A 26,628-nucleotide genomic window follows, 5' to 3' on the forward strand; every position below is an offset into this window, starting at 1 on the left:
TGCATTTTTCATTAAATCTCACACTGACATCAGTGTGGGTTTAATGTGCTGAGAAGTTTTAATACCAAACTTCTCAGTTTTCAGTGTAGCCATTCTAGTGCTGTGGAGTTCGTACTGACAAGCTCCCAGCACCATATACTCCTAATGGCAGCGCTGCACTTAGTGTCTAAGAATGGACTTAGACACTGTAGGGGTACAGGGCCCATGCACCTGTACCCTCACCACTGGTATAGTGCACCCAGCTAGAGGGGTGGCTGATCTATGCCAGGGCAGTGGGTTGTAGGCATGGCACACAGGGATGTGTAAGATGTCAACTCTTAACTTTGTTCCAAACCGAAACACGCAGCCTGCAAAGGTAGGGTGGCAGTGGAAACGTACAGGACCTCTAGGGGTGGCACAATTAGTGCTGCAACCCTTAGAGGCCTTCCCTGGTCACACTGCCCAGGCTACCTTGGGGACCAATTACCAGGGGCTGACCTGTGGCCAGAGTGTCAATTGGGTTTGGTACAGTTTTGGGGAAATAATACAAACCCTGGGAGCCTGAATGGCAGGGACCCATGGCACATCAAGTCAAAGTGCATCCGTAGTTCTGGCAAAAGTGTAGGGGTGGGTGGGAGGATTACTGCAACAGAAACCTACTTTCCTACATGGACAAAAGAATAAAATGTGTTCAATGTCTCAGTTAGTGCCGGACGAGCATAGAATACACTTGGGATCACTTCCCATACCCTGTGGTGTAGATCACGTGGCTGAGAAAGTTGATCTGCAACGTCTCGTATCGAAATTTCAAATGGTGTCCTTGCTAACTGGGATTCGATTTTGTCCAGATATTGTTTAAAACTAGGGACCATTTTAATAGAAGAAAAATGGTGTGGCAATTCTCCATGATGTGCAGTCTAAAGTGACTCTTTGCAGAATAAAGTTCCAAATGTGCTTAATCTCGCTTTTTGAGTCTGGCTTCAGCAGGTTAGAGTTTGCCTAATACCTACTCGGGCCCAACTCCTGAAGCCATTTCGCTGCATTCTCAATATAAAGACGCCAAAGTATCCATATTGAATGGGATGTCATGAAAGACCTAGGTAAACAGACTTAATGCCCGAAATCAACTCCTTGCAGTCCCCCAGATATCGGAGATGCTTCACTCTTACCTGCACGAGAGGAAGAAAAAGTTGACTTCCTGACTGGTGCATGTTAAGGCCGTAACTGTCAGCTTCAGAATAAATAATCTCAAACCTGTACGTTAGTGGGTATACGCAACTGAGCATGTGTACCTATCCAGCGCAAACCTCTAGATAGAAGCCCAGAAATCCGACGGACCTCATCTTGGATGAGGCGAAGTGTCAGGAGCAAAATAGTTCACCAAATAAGTGTGGCAAAAAGGCAATAGAAATTCAGAAGTATACGCCTGGCAAAAAATCTGTGGCACTATAAAGGGGACAAGAGACATTGCACTGGAGGGGGGGCGTGGTCTGGACGCCCATGGCGGAGGCGGCGTGAGCGGCGAGCTCCGTCCCTGAAGCCGCCGATTATCCTGAAAAACTGCCCTGATCACGGTGATGGAGACCACAAAGGACATCAGAAGGTAGTCAGTGGCATCTGTGCCCACCGGGTGGTGAATTGGTTCCTCCGGGAGCCCCTAGACACGTGTTACGATCAGTGGCCGCATCGATCTGAGCGGTGGCAAGATGGCGGCTGGACCCGATCGAGGGAGCTAGTTCGAGGACACGCGGGAACAAGGTGTAGTGGCGCGACTCTGGGCACGGACAGCAGCAAAAGTGCTCTAGACCCACCATGCCTTATATGTGCTTTTTGAGGCGGATGCAGGTGGAGGCGGATTGGGACTCGGCCGGAGGAAGGGCTATTTAGTGAAACTAAAATGGCGACTGTGGTGACGACAGCATCAATCACAAGGCCCACCGCTGAATGTACAGCGCAACCAGGAGCAGGCTGGCCTTTGGGCGTGGGCAGGTTCGATACGCAGCACGTGAGAGCGGGCATCCGGTGCCCTGGTTCTGAGGTTATTGGAGCTACGGGCACGACGACAGAGGCCTGAGACGGTGAGGCAAAGGCAGGCGTGCCCTGGAGTGGTGTGGCTGGAGATGTGAAGCTCGAGGCTCCCCTGCTGAGGTCATCGGTGAGTGCGATGTTGCGGGCCTGTTCTTAGCGCTGCGGAGGTGGGAGCGGGAGCAGGCTCGTGGCGCTGTTCAGCCGGGACTACGGAGGGCTAGACAGCGATATACCCCCCATGGCGGATATTGGTTACGACTAGTGGCAAGAGCTGATCGCATGGACCAAGCTTTGAGGGCCGAAGACTGGGCCTATTCACTGCTGAGAAATTAAGCCCAAAAATAGGATGAGGAAGACGCGGACCCCGCGGGGGCCCACGGAGGCGGCGATGTCGACGACACGTCGACGTCTGAGCGGAGATTGAACAAACGCTTTGATCAGATCCTGGATGCTATAAAAGCGACTAAAGAGTCCCTACATCAGGACATATCTCAGGTGGCAACGGGACTGGGGCTACTAAGAGCAGATCATTCGAAATTGGCGGATAGGGTCAAAGAAACTGAACTCCTTCTTCAAGACCTAAAACCAGCGGTCGTCACAGTAGAACATAAAATGGACGATGCACTGAGGCGGCTGGAGTCCCTGGAAAGGAGGGCCGAGGACGTGGAAAGTCGCAACCGGCGCAATAACGTCTGAGTGGTGGGTTTGCCGGAGCGGATTGAAGGGACTGATATGGTTGCATATCTGGAGAATTGGTTTAAAACTACAGTGGCCCCCACAGGTCTATCACCCTTCTTTACACTCGAAAGAGCACATAGGGTCCCGGCCAAACCACCTGCGCCGGGTCGCCCTCCTCGCCCGGTGGTGGCTAGAGTCCTCCATTACAAAGATAGAGATCTCCTTATCCAAAATGCACGATCTGTTGGCCCTTTTCAAGTGGACAATAGTGCTGTAACGATATTCCCGGATTACACCCAGGAGATACAAAGGCGTAGGGCATTATACCTCTGTTAAGAAAGAGCTTAGGGAAGAAGGCATACAGTACTCTTTGCTGTTCCCTGCTAAACTGAGGGTGATAATGGACGGGTCGACGCAGTTCTTCCAGAAACCGGAGGAAGCTTGGTCGTGGCTTGAAAAGTACAGGGCAGGCACGGACCGTAGGACTATGGGGGATAATGGAATGCCCAAACCACAACGGATGCGCCAATCACAGCGTCTCCGCTGGAAAAATAAACTACAAAAAGAACTGTAACGTGCGCGGATGGCAGCTGATAAGCAGGGAGCACTGGAGGCTACAGCCGCGATCACTGGTTCGCAGCAAGAGGACTCAACCAAGGGGACTGACTCCGAAGGGGATAGGAGGCGATCTGCATCAGAACCGTCGGACGACGAAAGTACCAGGGGACCGGAGGTGACACCCAGATCGGCCGATGATCTGTAGGTAGTTTATAGATGATTGAGATCAAGGGAGACAAACTGCCATACTGACATTGGAAAGCCAGGTAACGAATGTGAACTTTATCATTGTGCCTTATTATTGCGGGGTGACGGGGGCGGGGGGCTGGCGCGGTAGCTACCGCCTGTCGGAGTCAGACCACAATCCCACTGCCCTTAAGGGAGCCTGTAGTGGCTACTGCAGGATAGTAGTATGTGTTTTGGTTTGGTAGTTTGGACGGGAACTAATGTGTTATTGGGACCTGTTCTGGGGGAGAGGGTCAGGGAAGTTTTAAGGGGTTCATCGAGTTTGGGGTTTGGCAGTGCTGGTGTGGGCACACGAAACTTAGGGGGGGAGGAGGACTGGAGGAGCTGCAATGGGAACATTACCTGAGTTAAAGTGTATCACATGGAACAAGCGTGGATTACACACCATGTCAAGGCGTCACAAGGCACATGCATATTTAATGAGGGGGGTACAAATAGCGTTGTTGCAAGAGACGCATCTTACCAAACAGGAATGTGTTGCACTACAGAAAAGATGGAGGGGTCAGGTGTTTGGAACAACTTACTCTGCGTTTGTAAGGGGGGCATTAGTGTGGGTGAGGGCGGGAATCCCGTTCCAGGCAACACAAACAGTAGTGGATCCTGAAGGCAGATATGTGGCGGAAGCGGGGAGGCTATATGGTAAAGAGATGGCCCTATGTAGCATATACGCCCCAATTGTGGACCAGCCCCGATTCTTTGACTCCATATCTGGAAAACTAGCGTATTTCCTGGCAGGTCAGGTAATATTGGGTGGAGATTTTAACTCCATTACGGATGTAGAGCTGGATAGGTCACATCCCCCGTTAGAGGAATCCCATGTCAGAAAGATGGCAAAGAAGAGAGTGGAGTGGCAGAGTAGGTGGGGGTTAACTGACGTGTGGTGAGTGCAGCACCCTGAGGATAGAGACTGCTCCTTCTTTTCTGCTCTTCATGAGCTACATGTTAGGATTGACGCAGTACTGTGCAAACAATCACTGGCACCCTTAGCAACACATTCAGAGTACCTAGCAAGGACTATATATGATCACAATCCACAGTTGGTGTCCTTTGAATGGCAGCAGGTGAGGGCGGAGGTTCCCACATGGCGACTTAAACCTGACACACTGGAAGATCAGGCCTTTAGGGACGATATCCAGAGGGGTATTGAACAATATTTCACTATAAATAGGAATTCAACATCTGCTAGAGGAACGGAGTGGAATGCTTTTAAAGTAGTAGTGAGAGTGCTCTGTATTGGTAAATATAGGGGGGAAAGGACTGTGGTACTGAATAACGTCAAGAAGGCAGAGGAGGAATTAAGGGAAGTTGAGAAATTGAGACCGCAACCGAGAGAATTGCAGGATCAGCTTCTGACGGCTAGGGAGCGCTTGGCTACAGAGACAGAAAGGTTACGTAGTTATGACTATAAGCAGTATAGAGCAAAGATACACGCGGAGTGAGACAAAGTGGGCACGCTCCTGGCGAGAATGGCGAACCCAAGAGAGGGGGGTGGGGGGGGGGTGGTGTGTCTATGGTCCTAAATGTTCGATCAGAGTCCGGGGAGGTGGTCTATTCTCAGACTGAAGTTATTTCGCGCTTCTTCAGGTACTATACCACTTTATACCAGAGTCACTTGGAAGCGGAAATATCTGCTATTGAAAACTATCTAACGGGGATCACGCTTCCGCAGCTGGAAGAGGACGTAAAGGAAATTGGCCAGGCCATCACAATAGCGGAGATTAGAGGGGCAATCAAACACATGGCTAGAAACAAGACCCCGGGGGTGGATGGTCTCCCAATAGAATTTTATGCAACATACATCGACTCTCTAGTGCCCCAGTTGCAGGAAGTGTATAATGAAGCGTTTGAATTGGGTAACCTACCGGAATCCATGAGGGTTGTGCTGGTCGTCCCCTTGTTGAAACCTGGAAGAGAGAGTGAGGACGTGACCTCCTGTAGACCGTTGTCCATGCTGACAGTGGACTACAAAATACCGAGTCGTATTCTGGCTTCGAGGTTGCTACCTCATATGACTGCCCTGGTTCATGCTGATCAGGCGGGGTTTATACCAACTAGGAATACCTCCCATAATGTCCGGCGCTTGGTAGGAGTGTTAAATACTGATTTTGGAGTGGAGGTGACGCCAGCGGTACTATCAGTGGATATAGCAAAGGTGTTTGACAGCCTTGAATGGGAATATCTGGATAGGGTTCTAGAGAAATTCGGACTGGGCGAGAATTTCAGACGTTGGACAAGGGTCTTGTACTCTTCAGCAGCGGCCAGGGTGCGTCTGGGCTTGACCATATCGCCAGAATACCCGGTACGGAGAGGTACGAGACAGGGGTGTTCGCTATCACCACTGCTGTTTGCATTAGCAATAGAACCCTTAGCGATCTATGCCAGTTCAGGGGCGGAATATAGCGGCTTGGTCTGCGAAGGTTCTCCGCACTATATATCATTATATGCGGATGATTTGCTCCTGTTCTTAGCGAACACAACGGTTGCCCTGGAGGGGGCAGTGAGTATGCTGAGGAACTTTGGAAGGCTATCGGGACTGCGGGTGAATTGGACCAAAACATGTGTATTCCCACTGAGGGCGGATACACCCCAGCCGCAACTAGATGTTGGTTTGGTGTGGGAGCGCTCGTGCTTTACTTATCTGGGAGTACGGATATTTCATACAGTAGAAGACTTATTGGAAGGAAATATAGGGCGCTGCATAAGGGCACTGAGGGGCAACTTAGCATTTCGGGCAACACTACCCCTATCAGTATTGGGGAGAGTTGCACTACTTAAGATGGTGGCCTTACCACGCCTACTCTATTACTTCCGTACACTCCCGATATGGATGCCTCCTGGACGGAGAATGGTTGCCATGGATACGTTGTTGCGGCCGAAACAGGAGGGAGGACTAGCAGTCCCTAATTTTGAACTATACTATTTGGTGGTTCAACTGCAAATCCTAACACAACATATAGCACTGGAGTTTAGGGGCCCAGAAGAAGCGCGTGGATTGGGGATTCTGAGGCATGTTCTATCTTATATAGTTATGCAACAGCGCCTAGTGATCCGGGATTTAACCTTGGAGGAGAAGACCCTGACGATGTGCTGGAATAGGAGTCAAGAGAGCAAAAGTGGTGCACCCGTACGCACCCGAGATCCCTCTAGGCATGCTAACCGCATTGCCGCATGGAGGGGACTGGTCCCAATTGCTGGAGTGGTAGGAGATGGGGCTGCAAATGGTGGGCGACCTATATGCAGATGGGGAGTTGTTGCCCTATGGGGCGCTACAAGAACAATTCGGACTTCCTGTCGGAGGTTTTCTATTGCACATGGCAGTTACTACTGCTTTGCGGAAACATTAGAAGACTGGGCAGTCAGAACCGCAGACCACAATGGCTTGCCAATACGTGGTGATGGCGGAGGGAACGATCAAGGCGGTCACTTGCCTGCACTCACGAATGCTAAATGAAGGTCTGATGCCTCTAACGGGTCTCAAGCAGAAGTGGGAAACGAGTATAGGGAAATCGATACCAGATGCAACCTGGGGTCGCATCATGTTAAGGACCTGGAAGGGATGCAGGAATGCACGATTTCAGCAGGTACATTTCTTTATGATCCATAGGGCATACCTAACACCGGGGAAGATCAGGAAGTATTTCCATGTGCAGGACGCGGCGTGTCCCAGATGCCTGGCACCCGATGTAGAGATAGAACACATGATGTGGGAATGTCCGAAAATCGGAACATATTGGACTGAGGTGGGAAGGCTTCTCAATGAGGTAACTGAGAGGCAAGTAGAATACACTATGGCGACTTGTTTGTTGCTGTGGTTTCCTCACACCAGGAAGACCAAGTTAACTAGCAAATTCATTGATCTGGGACTCATTCTGGCCCAGTGGGAAATACCTTGGCACTGGAAGTCAAGGGAGGGTCCGACCAATAAGCGATGGGCGACCGAACTCCATAAATGGGCCCATAGTGAGAGCATGATCAGATTGCGCCAGGCAGCCCGTACGGCTAATGAGAAGTTTAGAAGCAGCGCGCGCATGGACCGAACTAGTGAGGGTGTTGAGTGATACCCTATCCCCAGACGAAGAATAAAATGTGAAAGATTAGAGAATTGTTCCATGTGAGTTGCGAATGCATAGAGGGAATCCAACAGGTCTCCTCCTTTTGAGTTGTCGAAATTAAATGTCGTTGCCCACACCACCTGCAGTTCGGGGGGAGGGGGGTTTACAGTTGGGAGTTCGAACCACCTGTCAACTGTAGCATATTAGGACCTATCAGTACCCAACAAATGGTGTGTTTCAAAGTAATAAGTAAATGAACTTTGGCTGATGACTCCACAAGAATAGGATGGGGAATAGAGCACCACTAGTAGTTCACTACAGGTAGATAATCCATACCACTAGGACGAAGCTCCAAATTGACAGTACTTGAGTAGCGCAAATCACCAAGTGCATGGGTTTGGTTAGTTAGATAAAAGATAGGGTGGGGAAGTAAAAAAGCAGATGCTAGACGTCTGACACACGATGACTAAGGGTTTATCACGTGGGTACTGCTTACAACACTGATCAAGAATGCCGCCCGACCTCCCGGATGTGGGCTAAATGGCTGTGTCATACTTATGTTGTACTGTAAATGGCCATGTCGCGTTGTTTACTGGTGAGTAAACCAGAATGAATAGATGTATAATGTCTAGCTATGCAACAAAAATAAAGTTTTAAAAAAAAGACATTGCACTGGATAAGGGGGGGTACACTAGTTCTTTGCACATACAGACTAATCCTCACAGAAGTCACAGGGAGTGCGACCATGATGTAAAGGTGCCTACATAGAAGGGAACTCAAAGAGACAGGGTATAACAAAAAAACGACTATGCCACCTTGTAGCTGACAGAGCAAGATATAAAGCCCCCAAATACGGCCAGATCCAAGAAAAGTAGTGTAAAGAGAGCAGGGGTTTCCCTCACGGATTTTCCCCTAGAATCATTTTGCTTTGTTCTGCCACACTCCTGACACAGTCGGTCTACAGGTGATGATCTAACTCTTCTGGTAAGGAACCCGATCTACACTGATGTGGCATTTTTTGTCCTCTACGAAATACAGGTTTATTTATTTTTATTTTTTTTTATTATTTGAGCCTTCTTTCATTGCAGACCTAGTAATTAGTGTATAGTGGGACCCAGTCTTCCCCTTTCCTGTTTGTACCGCATTTCCTGCTTTATGTAGTGACCTGAAGAAGGTGGTACCGCATTTGGTCTTGCACCGAAGCGCACGTCACTACAAAGTAAATGGGAGCCAGAAGAAGACCACATTATCTACATTTGAGCAGAGGGTTTGTCAATGTATGACCTATAGCTTAAGAGAATACAAAAATGAATCAAGTGTCCGTGTGAAATAAAAAATCGGAAGAAGATATGATTAAATTGTCTACCTGGATATAAAGCGGTTTTCTCTATAATTGTTATTGGATTCATACTAAGAGTCACGTTTGTGAACATTACCTGCATAGAAGGGTACTGTCTGGTTTCCTAGGTGGTCTTTATTTTGAAAGAGCCAGAGCGAATGAGGTATGATTGACAAGTGTGTGCGGTGATGTAAGATTTTAGCATGAGTAAGTTATCGGGTGGCTTAGCTAAGAGACAACATACTTGTCTCAGACATCATGTATCATATCCTTTGGTAATTTGATTTAATGTTGATCATGTATATGGAAATTCATAAAAGTGTCAATATATGAAAAAGGTATGCACACTGCAATTCATAAATAAATTAATTCTGTAAATTTGGGTTCAAGATTATACTCAATGTTGATATTGGATGAGTTACACCAATACTATTTGAGTTGGAAGATCTGTGTACTTCTGTACTAAGAGGACCTATACTCCGTTGGAGAACACTATGGGATAACTGACCTACGTTTTTCTCAATGAGATTGATGTCCCTAGATTTTCTAACTTGCATATACCGTCTTTGAATAGCGACTTTCAACTCAATGAGATAAACCAAGCGCTACGTTCACTAAGCTCTGGGAAGGTGATTGGACCCAACTGTATCCCCATCGAGCTCTATAAAGGATTGGCGAGGAAATTCAAACCCCATCTGCTTAAGATGTGGTTGGAAGCAAAATCATCCGGTCAGCTCCCAGAGGATCAGAGGCAGGCCACGATAGTGTTCATACACAAAGCAGGAAAACACCCAGACAGATGTAGTTTGTGTTGGAAGATAACGCTACTCAATGCAGAGATCAAATTACTCACCAAGCTGCTGGCTAATAGAATCTGTTAAATCTTCATGTCCCTTATACTCCCAGACCAATCTGGCTTTATGCCGACTAGAGGGTTGAGACTTCATTTCCGTGGCCTTTTTGGATGTGGGGCGGGAGATGAATGTCCCCACCATTGTACTGGTAATGGACGCTACCAAGTCCTTTGACACGTTTGAATGAGATTACATGTTTGGGGTGCTGGCGAGGCTGGGTTTCAGTCTCAATTTTGTAGGCTGGATACGTCTCCTCTACCAGGGTCCTCTAGCCTGAGTCAAGGTGAATGGGGTGATATCCTGTACATTTGCCCTCCTTGAGGGACCAGACAGGACTGCTTCGTATCTCCACTGATATTTGCCCTGGACCTTGAGCCACATGCAGCCTCGGTAAGGAAACACCTCCTAATACAAGGAGTCAGCTGGGGGGCGATTTGGGAAGAGCTTATTTTCCTGTATGCCGATGATAATTAATTTGACATCACTGAACCCCACCCCTGCCCCTCACGTACCCAGATTGATGCAGAGCCTAAAAATCTTTTGGAAATACTCGAGATACACCATTAACTGGGGCAATTCCCTTATGACCTGATCACAGGTCCCAGATCCTACATGCCTGAGGGTATGCGCATGCCAATGACTGTAGATGGGTTTAAGTACTTTAGGATATGTGTGACGAGAGACCCCAAATTATTATTTCGGAAAAATATTTCCCCCATACTGGACTGTTTTGCCGCAGATGTACAGTACTGGAGAAATTTACCGCTCTCCCTGTTGAGGGGAGTGGCTATGTTCCAAATGATGAATTTACACAGAATGCTTTGTGCCCTTCAAAGTACCCCCCTATCAAATCCCCGGGAAATTTTCCGCAAGACAGAGGCCTTACTTAGACTACTCCTTTGGGACAATGGAATGCTGCATATAGGTCCACATAAACTGATGCATGGAGTGTACGATGGTGAGATTGGTCTTACAGACATATAAAAATACGATTGGGCCGCTCAACTAGTGGTAGTTAATAATTGGGCATTTGCAACTTTGGACGAAGCGGCAATCCAGTTGGAGAGGCTGGCTTGGGGCAGGACAACTACATGGGGCACTGTATAAAGAGAAGTCTGCGTGGTCGCTACCATGCACCAGTACTGTGATACACACTTTGAGAGAGGCTGCTGCCTTTCTGGGGCAGAAGACAGAAATGGAGTCCCTTTGGATGAGTGACAACCTAGCAGAAGAAGTTGGTAGGCTCCAGGGGTTTTGAAATTGGGACCTTATTCGAATATCCAAACTAAGGGACTTTTGGCAAAGTGAGGACAGGCTTTCATTCCCCGACTTGGAGTGCCAGTATAAACTGAAACACACGGAGTTATATCAATACCTTCATCTTAGACATACACTAACAGCACATGCTACCAGACACACTATGCTAAAAAAAATCCTCACCTCTAGAGGATCATATACTGTCCGAGCCACTCAGTAAGGGGGCAATCTCATTGCTATATAAAAACGGATTTATAAATCCCCCTCCCCCCCCCTAACCTAATGCAACTGCTTGATACTAAATAGGATTCTGAGATGGGGGACTTTGTGGATGGAGAATGGGAGGAGGTCACTGGCGTGTTTCGAGAGATAACCATTCAAACTGGGTTCAGGCGAATACAATTGCTTATTTAGCATCAAACTTACTACTGCAGCACGGCATTACACGCCATGAGCAGATGCCCCATGAACATCTGCTTTCGAGGGTGTGGGGAAGTGGAATGTGGACCTGCCCTGCATTACTGGGCAACACAGATCTCATGAAAACGTAATGGCATACTATGCCTGATTTGGCAGCATGTTGATTATTTGGGGCTATGATCCCCCAACTAGATATAGCAGGAAGCGGTTATCCTTGGGGTTGGGAGTGGCTAAATGGAATATAGCCAGGAAATGGAGAGCGAGCAGAGATCCTGAAGTGGTGAAATGGAGTGAGGACACGGACTGGTGTATGCTTGTGGAAGAAACGATCTATCCCAGCAGAGGGTGCCCCAAAAATGGAAGAAAATCTGGGCCTCTTGGTGAGAGTATAGAGGATTAACGTGAAAGTCACTCAACTTGGACTTTACTCTTGCTATAAAATGCCTGACAAAACAGCACATGATGATGTCCATTGCTAGCTGTCTGACTGCTCGTCTCAATAAACCGTCACTGATTATGACTATGGCGGGATACCTTGAAACCTGTCTTTTGTTTTATTGGTTTATATTTCTTTCTCTCATCTGGAAAAGCAATGGAATTTTATATATATATATATATATATATATATATATATATATATATATATATATATTCATTCTTTCCACAAGTTGCCAAATTGGAAGGTCGCTCACGAGGGGGTTGATGCACACTTGCCGCCGGCAGCAACACAACAGCCTGCAGCACATCCGTCCATTTACATGCCAGACGCGTTTCGGGCGTCGTCCCGCCCTTGATCACTGGCTGTACAACGAGAAACAGAGGCTGATAATATGCACATGATTTATTGAATAACAAGTCCCACCCATGTGGGTGTGGCAAAGTTGCATTCTGGTCTCAGCAGTCCATTGCCCAAACTTAATCGTGCTACAACCCCAGTGGGCACCTCTGATTTATCGTTGTTTGTCAATGTTTTACCCCAGTGGGTGGAAGGAAATGTCATGCAGCGCCCTCATGCTGCCAATATTTACCAGCGGCTCAGGCCCCCCTTGTTCTGTTCGCTGCACAAGATGCTGAGCAGTGTAGATCCACTAGTTTCAGCGGCGGGACCTTCCGCGACCGGACTAGCCGCCTTAAATTCTTTCCACAAGTTGCCAAATTGGAAGGTCGAACACAACAGCCTGCAGCACATCCGTCTATTTACATGCCAAACGCGTTTCGGGCGTCGTCCCGCCCTTGATCACTGGCTGTACAACGAGAAACAGAGGCTGATAATATGCACATGATTTATTGAATAACAAGTCCCACCCGGATCCTGAGTGCCGGGAAACACTGACACTCGGTGGAAGGCAAGGGGCCCTAATCACAGGAATATATTGGCTGGCATGCAGTGTGGTGTGCGGGACTCCCACCCAACAGGGTATGATATTTTAATGGACATTTGGTTGGTCGCCACATGGAGAGAGAAACGCTGAGTCTGGGGGCATTAATTCAAGGACTACTATACCCATAATGCTTGCGCCCACAGGGGCGGGACTCTGAATTTCAATAAAGCATTGTTTTGAAACAGCCAGCCTCGAGTCCATATTGCCAGTGATCAAGAGCATGTTAGATGCTTGAAACGCGTTTGGCTTTCTGGGATGCCTGCTGCTTTCTGCATTTCCTGCTGCCTGTGACGGTTTGATGCAGTGACCCTTACCTGTGCGACTTCTTCTAGGGGGCAACCTTGGTGGAAAGAGATATATATATCTATATATATATATATATATATATATATATATATATATATATATATATATATATTTCTGGACTTGACCAAAATGGTGCAGCATATGGCTATAGAATCTACAAAACTGTTAACAAAAAACTTCTATATAACTGAAGGAATATCTTCAAATAAGTATCAACAAAGTGAGCGTTTATTTAACGTTCTTTAGGAGTGCTGGCCTGCCACGTTCATTATTATGATAGTGCAGGTCAGTATATGGAAAATTTTGTTAGCGGGCATATCCCTTGGGTTGAGAAATTAATTTGAATAGAATATGTAACAGTAAATATGTAACGTTGAGGAAACTTCCCCTGAATGCTTACACTGCCTAATAGACTCAGTCTGACATGACATGACAGCTCAACAATGCATTCAGCAGTACATGGCTGGTGGCTGGAGGGCAGTTGTGAAAGAGTCTGTCCTTGTTTTACCTTGTTCTCAATGCAAATGGTAAGAGTAGCCAGGAAGTTCTGAGTTCATGGTAAATGAAGTGACATTGAAAACTTAGACCGAGGGGGGAGTACTGGTTTAGCTCACTGCAATACAGATTTGAAAGGGCAGGTGCTGACTGTTAGTTTCCCGTAGGGTCTATAGCACTTCAGTTCACATTATATGGACCTAGGTTATATTTGCTGACTGTTTATATCACCAAATGGAAAAATAATTACTACTTGTAGAACAGGGAAGGTATAGAGTGTTTAGTTATGAATGAATTTAGAAATGTTTCTTTCAGAAACGTAAACCCTGTGTAGTTTCATCATTTTTAAAACCAGTATTTCCAATTTACTTCAACGTAGGTTTCTCTCTCCCTCACACAAAATAAATGTCGAATGTAAACTTGCCAGTCATGTTTTCCTGATTTATACCTTTCACATTGTCGTTATATAGCTAATCTGTTATTGTGTGATCGGATCCAATCCATGGGCATTGCTTAATAGTCTGGATAAAATTAGAAGTCTAGTGAAATAAAATGAATTACATTAACAATTAGTATACCTGTTTCATTACAAATGTGCTTTTTCATAAATTCTTCCCAACAGTCACATAACAGAACGTAAGCCATAGTCTACCTATTTTGGTGTAGTGTTTTTTTTTAAAGCATTTGAATTTTCTGTAGGTGATGGTCCTCAATGCCGAGATTATGTCATCTCTCTGGGAGTTGTGAAACCTCTTCTGTCCTTCATCAATCCCTCCATTCCCATTACCTTTCTCCGGAACGTCACATGGGTCATTGTGAATCTCTGCAGGAACAAAGACCCACCACCCCCTATGGAGACTGTACAAGAGGTATATGACCGATTCCATTAAGTGTTAATTGTTTTGCTTTTTACCTTTATCAACACTATATTTTGTTATAAGAGTTGCCCCTCGTGGCCTTTGTATCTAAGCTTGCTGCAGTTATTCTCCACTCTTGTACTGGAAATATTTTAATTTGCATTATTGTTTTAATGTTTTCATTTGTCTCCCGTGCACAGTTGAATTTTCCTTTTGTTAAGGTTTACACCAATGACTAGCTGTCAGTGGTGTTGGTTTTATTTTTCCAAAAAGTTGTTCGATTGAAGTCATTATTATACACTTTGCTTACGTGTCAAAGAAAAAAATGTGCGTTTCTGAGTAGAACTAGTGAGCCATGGTCACACAGTTCTAGTGGGATTGACTAATATGCATATCTCTTGCAAGTACGCTCTGCTGAGAAATTAATGTATTCATTTTGCGACGGGCTAAGTTCTGTATACTATCTTTCTACTTGTAACTGCTTGCAGTACTACTTTATTTATGCCGGTTCTCCATGTTAATATTTTTTGAAAGCCTTGCCAACCGAGGGTAACTATAGCTGGGTGACTTGTGTTGTGTAAAATTGACTAGATGCTGTCTTGACAAGATTGTGGTGAGGAGAGCCAGATGCTTCGTAGGCTATCCAGTTTCGCAATCATTGCAGACACTAATTGTCTTGCTGGCGTATTGGTGTAGCTCACTAGCTGGGCTGTGCAGACACATGGTCAAGACAATATGCTGAACAGATATGTAGAAGCACTGCTGCAGGGAGCCACACAAAATTACCAGTTCCGGGACTGATCATAGATGAAGGCACCAGCACACAGTCCACATGATTTCCTCACAATCATGGAAGGGGCAGACTAATAATAGGGAACTGGGTCACTCTGTCAAAGGTCACATCTGCTTCAGTCCCTGGCCAGTGCCTGCATAGCCTACAATCCACAGGCCACACCTCCTCTGCTGTGCTGCATACAACCATCACCAGAAACTTGCATACAGACCTCTGCTTGTCATGTGCCCACACAATTTGTTCTTGGTGATATATATGAAAGGGGCGAGCAGTCCATGGATAAACAGGACCTTCTGATTGTTTTTACTGTTCACCCATCTACTCTTACAGCTCTCATGAATAGCTAGATTTGGCAAAAGTCATCCCTCTATAGATGCAGAAACCAGAATTTGTCACCTGCCAAGACACACTACCACCACAGAGGACCAGCAACATGTGCCAAGAACTCGGTTATTCCTCATGTCACATGTCGCTGCACTCATTTCTGCTGCCAGACCACTGTGATCTGACACTATTTGTGTAGGTAACACTCCAGAGCCCCCTATCCCCTGTACAAAGGCCTCCACAAACCTATGGCTTTCCACATGATCCATGGGATGTGCCGTCCCAGTCTTAACCCCCCCCACAATCCTTAGTTGACATCTCTGATGTGTGTCCGGGTGCAGAAGGGGGCCTCTTTTCTGACCCTAGACAGCTATCACTTAAATGTTCCCTTCTCCAGGGGCCTCATTTTTACACCATCTCACCTGTGTGTCCTTTCTTGGTTCTGTGGCAGGGGAATTGGGAACTCCCACTCTACAATTTTTGGTGCATTTTCAATTTCATACCCATTTGCCGACAAGAGTCTTAAACTGCTGCTCACGAAGTCACACAGATGCATAACCCCCTTCCGCACAGGTCTGTCTGTCCCACACTTCTACAATAAGGGTTCTGTTACCTCACCACTTGGTTGAGACTCCTCCTCTCGATTCTCCAACCCGGAGACAGTCCAGCCAATTTTGACATTTTGTAAATGCCTTCGGACCCCTAGCTCCCAAACAACTGCTTTCAAGAAATACTGCAGCTTTATTCCACCAATCTGAGCTTAGCACATGATGGTTCTTCATGAGACATGTGCTTTCATTGCAAACGTAGTGGCCCTAATTGTGATGGTTTGGAAGCTTAAGAAAAATTCCATTAATCAGTTTTGTTAATTTGTTTTTGACCTAGATGTCTTATTTTTTTCCAGATTTTACCTGCATTGTGTGTGCTCATTTATCATACGGATATAAATGTAAGTAAGAGTTCCTATTTTTTACATTGAGTTTAGTAGCAAGTCTAATTTGTTTGTTAGTGTGTGAAGGGGACAAGTAAATACTGAAATTTTCTTTTTCAGATTTTAGTTGACACCGTGTGGGCATTATCCTACTTAACAGATGGAGGGAATGAACAAATACAGATGGTGATTGATTCTGGCGTAGTACCTTTTTTAGTGCCTCTTTTAAGCCACCAGGAGGTTAAAGTACAGGTAATGTTTGATTTTGTTCTTTTAGAATTACAAATGCTTTCATCAGTCATGCATAACATGATTGGTTCTCAGTTAAAGGTAACATTTTAAGATAAATAACGAGTAGGTTTAAATCTCAATTTAGTGGAGGCTATCTTAAGTATTTTGGGGGCCCTTAGCCTTTACATGTTTGGGTCCTCTTTAGGAACATTTAAACTTAGTCTTAGAAATATCACCATGACCTCAGCTATCCGGGTATCATCCTGATCATTTACTCTAAGAACCCACTTCCATTAATTCTTCATAACTACTTGCCACTTTCTCCTTTAAGCTTCTTTCACAAGCACCATTCATCTACTCTGCAGGTGTGATATCCGATAAAGATGATGCAAAAAATGGAGAAATTAAACTGAACAGGAAAAATGAAAAGGGGAAAAAAAGAGAATGTAACACAGAAGGGGGAATTTGAACATTTAACGGTGGAGAGCATAATATAGTAGGCAAAACAAGTTGACAGGGTGGGAAGCTAGAAAATAGACAAGCTAGATTTGGGACAAAATGGGTTTAGTCAAGAGGGAGTGTGAATGAATGTAGGAAGAAATCAAAGACCGAGATAGGTTTGCTGTGGGAAATTGTAGGAGGATGAGAGAAAGATTTAGGCAAGAGATTGGAAAGCAGACGAGCAAAGCTGAGAAATGAGGTGTTCATATGAGATAGATGGTTTGGTCTCATTAGTTTTTATAAACATCTGTTCGAAGCATATGGGCTGCAGACCCCACACTATTGCATAGATCTCCATCTGGTGGTGGGCCCGGATGATTACACTTTGTTGTTGTCTTGGAAGAGTCTTGGTCTGTTGGATGACTCCTCCTGTAGATCGTAGTGCGCATGGGCACCAACTACATCTTCAGATTGTTTTTTCTGCTTTCGGGCTCGGATGTGTTTATCGTTCAGTCCGGTTACTGATCGCTTTAGACTTCCAGTCCTACATCATACAATTGGTATCGTCTTCAACAGTAATTCCAGTTACCCGCGTCGAAGAATGGCTTGCACTTCTCGATTCCAGCGTTCGTCGGGCCCAACTGCGCCATTGGGCCTTTGACCCATGGAAAGAACACCCTTCAAGAAGTGCCCTCAGTGTGGACACAAATTTCCTCACACTGATCTTCATGAGGTTTGCAATCTGTGCTTGTCTCCAGAGCACGAGAGTCGAGATTGTGAGGCCTGCACTTAGTTTCGGTCCAAGAAAACCTCTTCATCGACACCAGACCTCGTCATAGACGAGGCTCCGATTGAGGTAGTCAGAAGAACAACAGCAGGACGACATTGTTTCGGAAGCAGAGGATTCAGCTTCAGGAGCAGAGGATCAATCGGAAGACGGCGATCTTCTTCCAGCTGGTCAACAGGTCATGAATACAAGCGTCAACCCTGTTCGAGAACGGGGATGCTCCACCCCCTGATAGAGTCCAAGCTTTTAGATGCTTCAGGAAAACGCACCATCTCACAAACAGCCAATGTTTGGAGAATTGCTAACACTCGAGCTTTGTTATCGAGATATGATCGAGCTCATTATGATGAGTTAGAATCACTCATCCAACATTTACCAGAGCAATATAAGACCAGGGCTTCTGACTTAATACAAGAAGGCAAGGTTATTACAAATACCGCAATCCGCTGTGCACTTGACACTGCCGACACAGCATCTAGAGCAATTAATACGGGAGTACTGTTGCATAGACATGCATGGCTACGCATCTCTGGGTTCAAGCCAGAAGTGCTAGCAAGTATCCTAAATCAACCCTTTGACCAGCAACATCCATTTGGTTCAACAGTTGATGCATTAGAGAAAATGAAAAAAGATACTGATACGGCAAAATCCACGGGAGCTTTACAAACTCAGACCCATAGAGCGCCCTTTCGTCGCTCCTCCTACAGGGGCGCCTCTAAGGGGTTTCAAACTGACAACACCTCCTCTTCTTATAAAGCGCCCACCCAAACCTCACCCAGTAGATGGTATTACAGAGGAGGATCTAGAGGTAACAAGAATAAGGGTAGAGGCATAGGCAACAATAACCGCAATGCCTCTACCCCCAAACAGTGACTTCCCTTCCATCGCCCCAGACTATTCCATTCCTGTCAGGGGGGGGGGGGGGGAAGATTGCAACAGTTCCTACCTATCTGGAACTCCATCACCACAGACAGGTGGGTAAGACAGATAGTTCAGTCAGGTTATTGCCTGGAGCTCACTTCCACTCCTCCAACACCACCCAGACAACGTCCCATGTCACAGGAGCATCTCACACTCCTAAGACAAGAGGTTGCATCTCTTCTGCAAAAGAATGCAGTAGAACCAGTTCAAAACATCATCAAAACACAGGAGTTTACTCCCTATACTTTCTCATACCCAAAAAGGACGGGTCCCTCAGACCTATACTAGATCTAAGGCCCCTAAACCTTAACATACAATCTGACCACTTCCATATGGTCACACTACAACAGGTTCTGCCGCTGTTAAAACAAGGCGACTTCCTTGCCACATTAGATCTCAAGGACGCCTACTTCCATATTCCTATCCATCAATCTCACAGAAAGTACCTTCGATTTATACTAGGTCAACATTACCAATTCAAAGATCTCCCTTTCGGAGTAACTACAGCACCTCGAGTGTTCACTAAGTGTCTACCAGTAGTAGCAGCACACTTAAGAAGGGACACCATTCATGTCTTCCCATACCTAGACGACTGGTTAATAGAATCCAAGTCATACCACCAATGTGTACAGCACACGCATCAGCCCATCTGCCTGTTACACAAGCTAGGATTCACAGTAAATCAAAAGAAGCCACAACTCCAACCATCCCTGTCTCAACAGTATCTAGGTGCGACAATAGATTCCTCCAAAGCAATTGCATACCCCAATCCAACAAGGATACAAAGTATGCAAGCTCTTATACAAAAATCCCCACCACAACACTCACTACCAGCTCTAGAGTTCATGCAATTAATCGGAATGATGGCATCTTGCATTTTCATAGTACCATACGCAAGACTACAAATGCGCCACATTCAAGAGTGCTTAGCAAGTCAGTGGAATCTGGCTCAGCAACAAATAACAGATCTGGTGGTGGTGGACGACAGGACATATCGCTCTCTGCAGTGGTGGAACACCAAAAACCTTTTCAAGGGCAGGCTGTTCTTGGAGCCTGTTCCACAGGTGGTGCTAACCACAGACTCATCTCTAACAGGATGGGAAGCGCATTTAGAAGAACACACAGTACAGAGTACATGGACACCGCAACAAAAGCTACTCCAGATAAATCATCTGGAGTTTTAAGCCATTTTTCTAGCTCTAAAATAGTTTCAACATTACCTATCAAGCAAGGCTGTACTAGTCCGTACTGACAATATGACAGCCATGTATTACATCCAAAAACAAGGAGGAACACACTCCTTACAGCTCTCCCGGCTGGCACAGAGCATATGGAGGTGGGCCATTCCTCAAAACATCTTTCTGTTAGCAGAACATCTACCAGGAGTTCACAATCAAGTTGCAGATCTGTTAAGTCGTCAAAGACAACAGATATACGAGTGGGAACTTCTTCCTCAAGTTCTTCAACCGTTCTTCAACAAGTGGGGTCAACCAGAGCTAGATCTGTTCACCACTCACTGCAACTCCAAATGCCCAAGCTTCGCCGCCAGATATCCACACCCATTGTCCAAAGGCAATGCGGTATGGATGAGTTGGTCAAACAAATTTGCGTATGCTTTTCCACCTCTCCCACTAATTCAGTTGGTGGTACGCAAGTTACAGCAACATTGCCTCACATTGATTCTCATAGCACCAACATGGGCAAGACAACCGTGGTACACCACACTACTAGAGCTCTCAGAAGTACCACATCAAAAATTAAAACTCTCCACATCTACTGACCCAGAACCATGGAGAGATCATACATCCAGACCCTATGTGGCTCCTGAGGTCTTAGAATTTGGATACCTCAGTCTTCCGCCTGATTGCATGAATGTCATAAACAAAGCGAGACACCCCACCACTAGAGCATGCTATGCAGCCAAGTAGAAAAGGTTTGTTGTGTATTGCACAAATAACATTAACACTTTATATGTTTCCATACAAAACATCATATGCTACCTTGCTCCATCTACAAAGGTGTAATTTAGCGTACTCCTCGAGGTTACATCTTGCTGCTATGGCAGCCTACCTTCAAAACAGACAACATTTGTCATTGTTTAGAGTACCTCCCATCAAAGCGTTTCTGGACGGACTCAAAATAATAATTCCTCCCAGAACACCACCATCTCCGGTATGGAATTTAAATATTGTTCTCACTAGACTTATGGGTCCTCCATTTGAAATATTACATAAGTGTGAGTTACAGTTCCTAACATCGAAAGTTGCTTTTTTAGTTGCTATTACCTCACTCAAAAGAGATCGAGGCATTAACAATTAAAGAACCATTTATACAACTCCATCACAACAAAGTGGTTCTTAAAACAAACCCAAAATTCCTTCCAAAAGTCATTTCACCGTTCCACCTCAACCAATCAATTGAGTTGCCAGTATTCTTTTCTCAACCACAAACAGTTGCGGAAAGAGCTCTACATACATTAGATGTAAAAAGAGCGCTCCTCTACTACATTGATAGGACAAAACCGTTTTGTAAAACAAAACAATTGTTTGTGTCCTTTTCTCCTCCACACAAAGGTAATCCCATTTCAAAATCGGTCATTGCAAGGTGGATTGTTAAGTGCATTCAAATCTGTTACCAAAAAGCAAAACGCACTCTATCCATTTCCCCTAGAGCTCATTCCACCCGAAAATTAGGGACATCTATTGGATTCCTGGGAAATATACCCCTAGATCTCTGTAAAGCCGCTACATGGACTACACCGCACACATTTACAAAACACTACTGTGTAGATGTGCAGGCAAAACAACAAGCTAGTGTGGGCCAGGCTGTACTCAAAACATTATTTCAAACTACTGCAACAGATACGGGTGGTCGCCGCTAAGAGAGAAAACTACTGTGCAATCGATGCAATAGTGTGTGGTCTGCAGCCCATATGCCTCGAACGGAAAATGCTACTTACCAGTATGCATCTGTTCTTGACATGTAGGGCTGCAGAGCCACACACGCCCACCCCCCTCCCCGGCTACCTATATCTGTTCCAGTAATATCTTAATTAGATACACAAGACATGGACATCCTACTCTGTACTCTTACAACTCCATCTTTTCCTCAATGACGAAAACAATCTGAAGATGGAGTCGATGCCCATGTGCACTACGATCTACAGGAGGAGTCATCCACCAGACAAAGATTCTTCCAAGACAACAACAAAGTGTAATCATCCGGGCCCACCACCAGATGGTGATCTATGCAATAGTGTGCGCTCTGCAGCCCTACATGCCAAGAACAGATGCATACTGGTAAGTAGCATTTTCCTTACAACAGCAGGTTATGAGCAAATTCAACAACATCCCTCCATTTCTCTCCAGAGTGTGAAGACGTTTGTAAGTCTTTACTCCGCAAGGTGTAGGGGTCTCAAGCTCCCCCTATTTTATTTTTTACTATTCACACTATTGATAAGATCTGTAGGTCCCTTAAAGACCTTGGGCAAATGAGTGGTCTACTCCTAGCAAAGAAAAATTCTAGTTAAGTTTGTGAACTCTGTCTCATTTCTATCTGTTTTGCAAGATTGTGTCCACTGCAAGCTCTCGCCAGTCTTTGATTTGTGTAGTGTTTGCTTTGCCCCCAGAAGTAATGTCATTGTAAGTTTGTTTTATTCACGGCGGAGCTTGCCGGCAACTATGGCGGATGCATAAACCCAGAGCTCTGCGCCGCCGCCAGCAAAATCCGTAATTTATCCTGATTTTCGCTGAATCTTCGGCAACATTATAGATACCGCTGGTGCTGACTGTCCCCCAGGAGGCGTTGGGGGCTGGGCTGCTCGGGCTGCTCTCCTGGGCGCTGCTCCGTGCCGCTTTCACCCTAAAGGTTCCGGGCTGTCAACCAGGTGTCAGACAGCGGACTCGAGTGAACCCGGCGCTGCGGCCTGAAGCGACCGCCTAGGTCCGACGGACTTCGGACGCCGGACTCCTGACCGAAAGACTGTGGCGACATAAACAATCGCAAGGCCCTTGACACCTGGGGCGGACCTGGAGGTCAACAGATTTGGCTACGTAGTGCAGCCGAAAGGGAGTAACAATCGACCCCCCTACATCGGGCTCCTGGCACATCACCCGCCATTTTGAAACCTACGCGGCCTGGAAGCCCTGAGGTGCGGTACCACTCCAGCAGGATTGCCGCCATGGGGAAAGGTGACAAGACCCAAAGCAAACTCCAGTTCGAGACCCGCCGTACCAAGACGAGCGACCTGCAGGATGGAGCCCAGATCTCCCCCACGAATGGCGTCGAAGGTGCAGACTACTCTGATATAAAAACTATGCTGCGTTCTATGGAGAAGGGCATACAAGACAGTTTAACATCTATTGGCACTAAAATAGACACCCTCACATACCGCATGGAACGCATGGCGGAGCGCGTGGACAAGCACGCGGAGCGCCTGGACATGTCTGAGCGTCGAATCACGGAGGTGCAGGAGGCCCATACGGAGCTGGATAAAGACCAGCAGACCATTAACCGGTTACTACAAGTCACCCAAGATAAGACTGAGGACTTGGAGGCCCGCTCTTGGGTCTTCCAACATACGAATCACGGGCCTGCCTGAAACGACGCAGACAGGGAACATGGAAACATTTGTAGAGAAACTCTTGGTCACTCTGCTGGGAGACGACGTTTTTTCACCGGTGTTCATCGTAGAGAGAGCCCACCGCTCGCTGGGTCTGCGCCCTCGCCCAGGGACCCCGCCGCGGCCCATCCTAGCCAAGCTCTTGAATTATAGGGACAGAGACACTGCCCTAAGAATTGCCTGTGATAAGAAAAGCCTGCAGTATGAGGGATCCGCCATTTCCTTGTATACGGACTTCACTGCAAGGGTGCAGGAGGAGCGCAGACACTTTGCGCCATATAAAAAGCAGCTCCGGGAACTTGGACTAGATTATGCCATGCTCTACCCTGCAAAGCTTAGGATAAACCGGCAGGGTCACTCCCATTTTTTCACGGACCCAAAAGCACTACAGCAGGCCCTGAAAGGGTGGGCCAAGGACCATCCAAGAGACAATGGTAACCGCCCGGAGGCAGAGGTCGGCGGGAGTCAACTCTACGAACAGGAGTGAGGAAGGATACCAGCATATTGAGTGGGTCGTCTTGGCCCCCCTACTTAGTAAAGGTGCATTGACTCGTTCTTGAGCCTGACAATCGGGCTGGACATACCTGCGCATCAGCCCAGGCGACCAGTTATCTGAAGTGGTCTGGGGACGTGGCGCCGCCACAACAGACTTAGGGTGAGACTGTTCTGATATACATGTGCCAGGTCTTGGGGGCTGGTGGCTAAACTTTGATACCCGTCATGGAGTGTGCGGGCGCAGCGGTTGGGGGCGGCTGTGCCCTCCGTGCTCCAGCCCAGGGCGATTATTCAGTGCTGTAAAGACACTTTTTGAACTTTCTAGATCCTTATGGCGGCGATGCGCGAGGCGGCTCTCAGGCTCGTTTGGAAACCACTTGGTTACTGTTTGCCTGGCGAACTCGGCCGCTGCGCTGTATGCATTTTCTGCCCCACAGTGGGGCTTCACTTGTTGTATAACGGGGTAGGGTGGGGGGACCTGAGGGTCTAATCATGCAAGGCCGAATTGGGGTTGGTCTGCTGTGGGTGGGGGGGTTGGACTTGTTTGAGAGGGGATTGTTTCGTTATTTTTGGGGTTCTGCTCTATCTGGCTCTATACTCTGAATGTGATCAGCACTGACGTAAGCTTGCTCCATTTATGCCCAACGGTGTTGTGTTATGGCTGACTCCACCTCAGACAGCGGGACATCACACACACCTAGACTTAAGGCACTTACTTGGAATGTCCGAGGCCTAAATGACCTCCGCAAAGTCAGGAAAGTCCTCAGTTATCTACAGCGCCAACATACAGACATTGCCCTGCTCCAGGAGACACATCTCCCTACACACAGTCACATGCTCAGATGCAGGGGGCTTGAGGGTAATATCTCTGTAGCGGGGTTCACCTCCAACTCCAGAGGAGTTTTGACATGGGTAAACCCTAAGTCCAAATTGCAGATACAAACCCTGGAGACAGACGCCGAAGGCAGATTCGTAATATCTAGATGCCACGGGCACTGTTGTCAACACCTATGGCCCCATCTTTGATTCACCGGAATTCTATAAGACTCTTGCTGCCAAGGCCAAACACTATGACCAGAGAAACATGCTTCTGTGGGGGAAAGACTTCAACCTCAACATGAACCCGACTCTTGATAGATCGTCCGGGCCTGCTCGCAGACCTTCGGCTGCTGCTCTAGAGCTGTAGAGTGCAATGATCTGCGTGGGATTGGGGGACGTATGGCGTTCTCGCAATACTCAGCAGGGTGGGTACACGCATTACTCAGCATATCACGACGTCCATACCAGGATAGATTATTGGCGTGCTCCCTCTTCCCACTTTGACCGAATTAGAGACTGCAGAGTGTTGCCCAGAACACTGTCCGATCACTCGCCAGTGCTGCTGGAACTACGCATCCCAGGTAAATCCATACTGCCATTCACATGGAGGTTTCCGCCTAATTCTCTCTTGGACCCGGTGTTTAGGGGAGAACTGGCTGAGGCCATAGATGTATTCTTCGAAACTAACATTGGCTCGGTGGATAGCTTCCAGGTGTCTGGGAGGCTTTCAAGGTCTATATCCGAGGGGTTGCGATGTCGAAACACTCGGGCATACTTAAGACCATACGGCGGAGACTGACAGACCTTGAGGAACAACTAGGCGAGCTGGAGCGTAGACAGCGCAACCTGGTAGACAAAACAGTGGGAGAAGAGATTAAGACTTGCTTGCAGAATATCATGAAGAAGCAGATAGGGAGGTTAGACACATGGGCAAATATGCCACTGCCAGGGTGTACGGTTAAGGTGAGCGGCCAAGTGCTGTTCTGGCCAATCTCATGAAGGGTGCAAGACTGCGACAGCACATTACGGTGGTGAAATCTGCCGCTGGAGAGCCGCTTACAGACGAGAGGGACATAGCTGATGTCTTCAAAGGATACTACTCAGATCCGTACTCCTCCAAGTGCGGTGATCTGGAAGAAGAAGTCAATGACTATCTTGGCCACATTGACATCCCCAAATTGACCAACTCAGACAGAGAATTCCTCATGCTTCCTATTGAAAAGGATGAAATCCTTGATGCGCTGGCCACATTGAGGTCGGGCAGTGCTCCGGGAGCGGATGGACTTACGGCGGGCTTCTACAAAGCTTTTAAGAACCAACTACTCCCGCACTTGCCGAGTCTTTGATGAAATATGCGTGGAGGGCAGCATGTCCCACTCTATGAGGGACAAAAGGGGGTGGTGATGGACGGAGCATCTGAATCAATCAAAGACTCACACCCAGTCAAAAGATCTGGGTTTAATCCATCTCCATTCTTTAGCCCAGTCTGCCAGCCCAGTTCAGACATGGCTACATGCAAATCAGTCTGACCCTGTGCCTCATGGGAACAGTCCAGCCCGAACTGCCAAGCCATGTCTTCCCTGGACCGGAAACAAGCTTCTGAGGACCGGTTTCTGGCATTCCAGCCCTGATAATAACCTATCATCGGTGCTCAGGGAGATGGTTCGCTTTGGTGCACTCTCTGGCTTGAGGGTCAATTGGACCAAATCGCTGGTTTTTCCACTGACTTCGATCACTCAGCCCACACCAATGGAATATCCGCTCCAGTGGACCACAGATTTGGTCCGTTATCTGGGGATTCAGTTACATACGGA

General features: G+C 46.9%; 1 protein-coding gene across 1 annotated transcript in view; it reads left to right on the forward strand.

Annotated features, from left to right (window-relative positions):
• The window catches only part of KPNA3 (karyopherin subunit alpha 3), an 855,988-nt gene that overhangs the window by 344,547 nt on the left and 484,813 nt on the right, over nucleotides 1-26,628 (forward strand). Inside the window, exons 9-11 of the mRNA XM_086934956.1 lie at nucleotides 14,294-14,463; nucleotides 16,473-16,517; nucleotides 16,620-16,751. Of these exons, the coding sequence (XP_086791082.1) occupies nucleotides 14,294-14,463; nucleotides 16,473-16,517; nucleotides 16,620-16,751 (347 nt within the window). The remainder of the gene's footprint in view (nucleotides 1-14,293; nucleotides 14,464-16,472; nucleotides 16,518-16,619; nucleotides 16,752-26,628) is intronic.

The sequence above is a fragment of the Lissotriton vulgaris genome, chromosome 8, assembly GCF_964263255.1.
Source record: "Lissotriton vulgaris chromosome 8, aLisVul1.2, whole genome shotgun sequence".
Classification (NCBI taxonomy): domain Eukaryota; kingdom Metazoa; phylum Chordata; class Amphibia; order Caudata; family Salamandridae; genus Lissotriton; species Lissotriton vulgaris.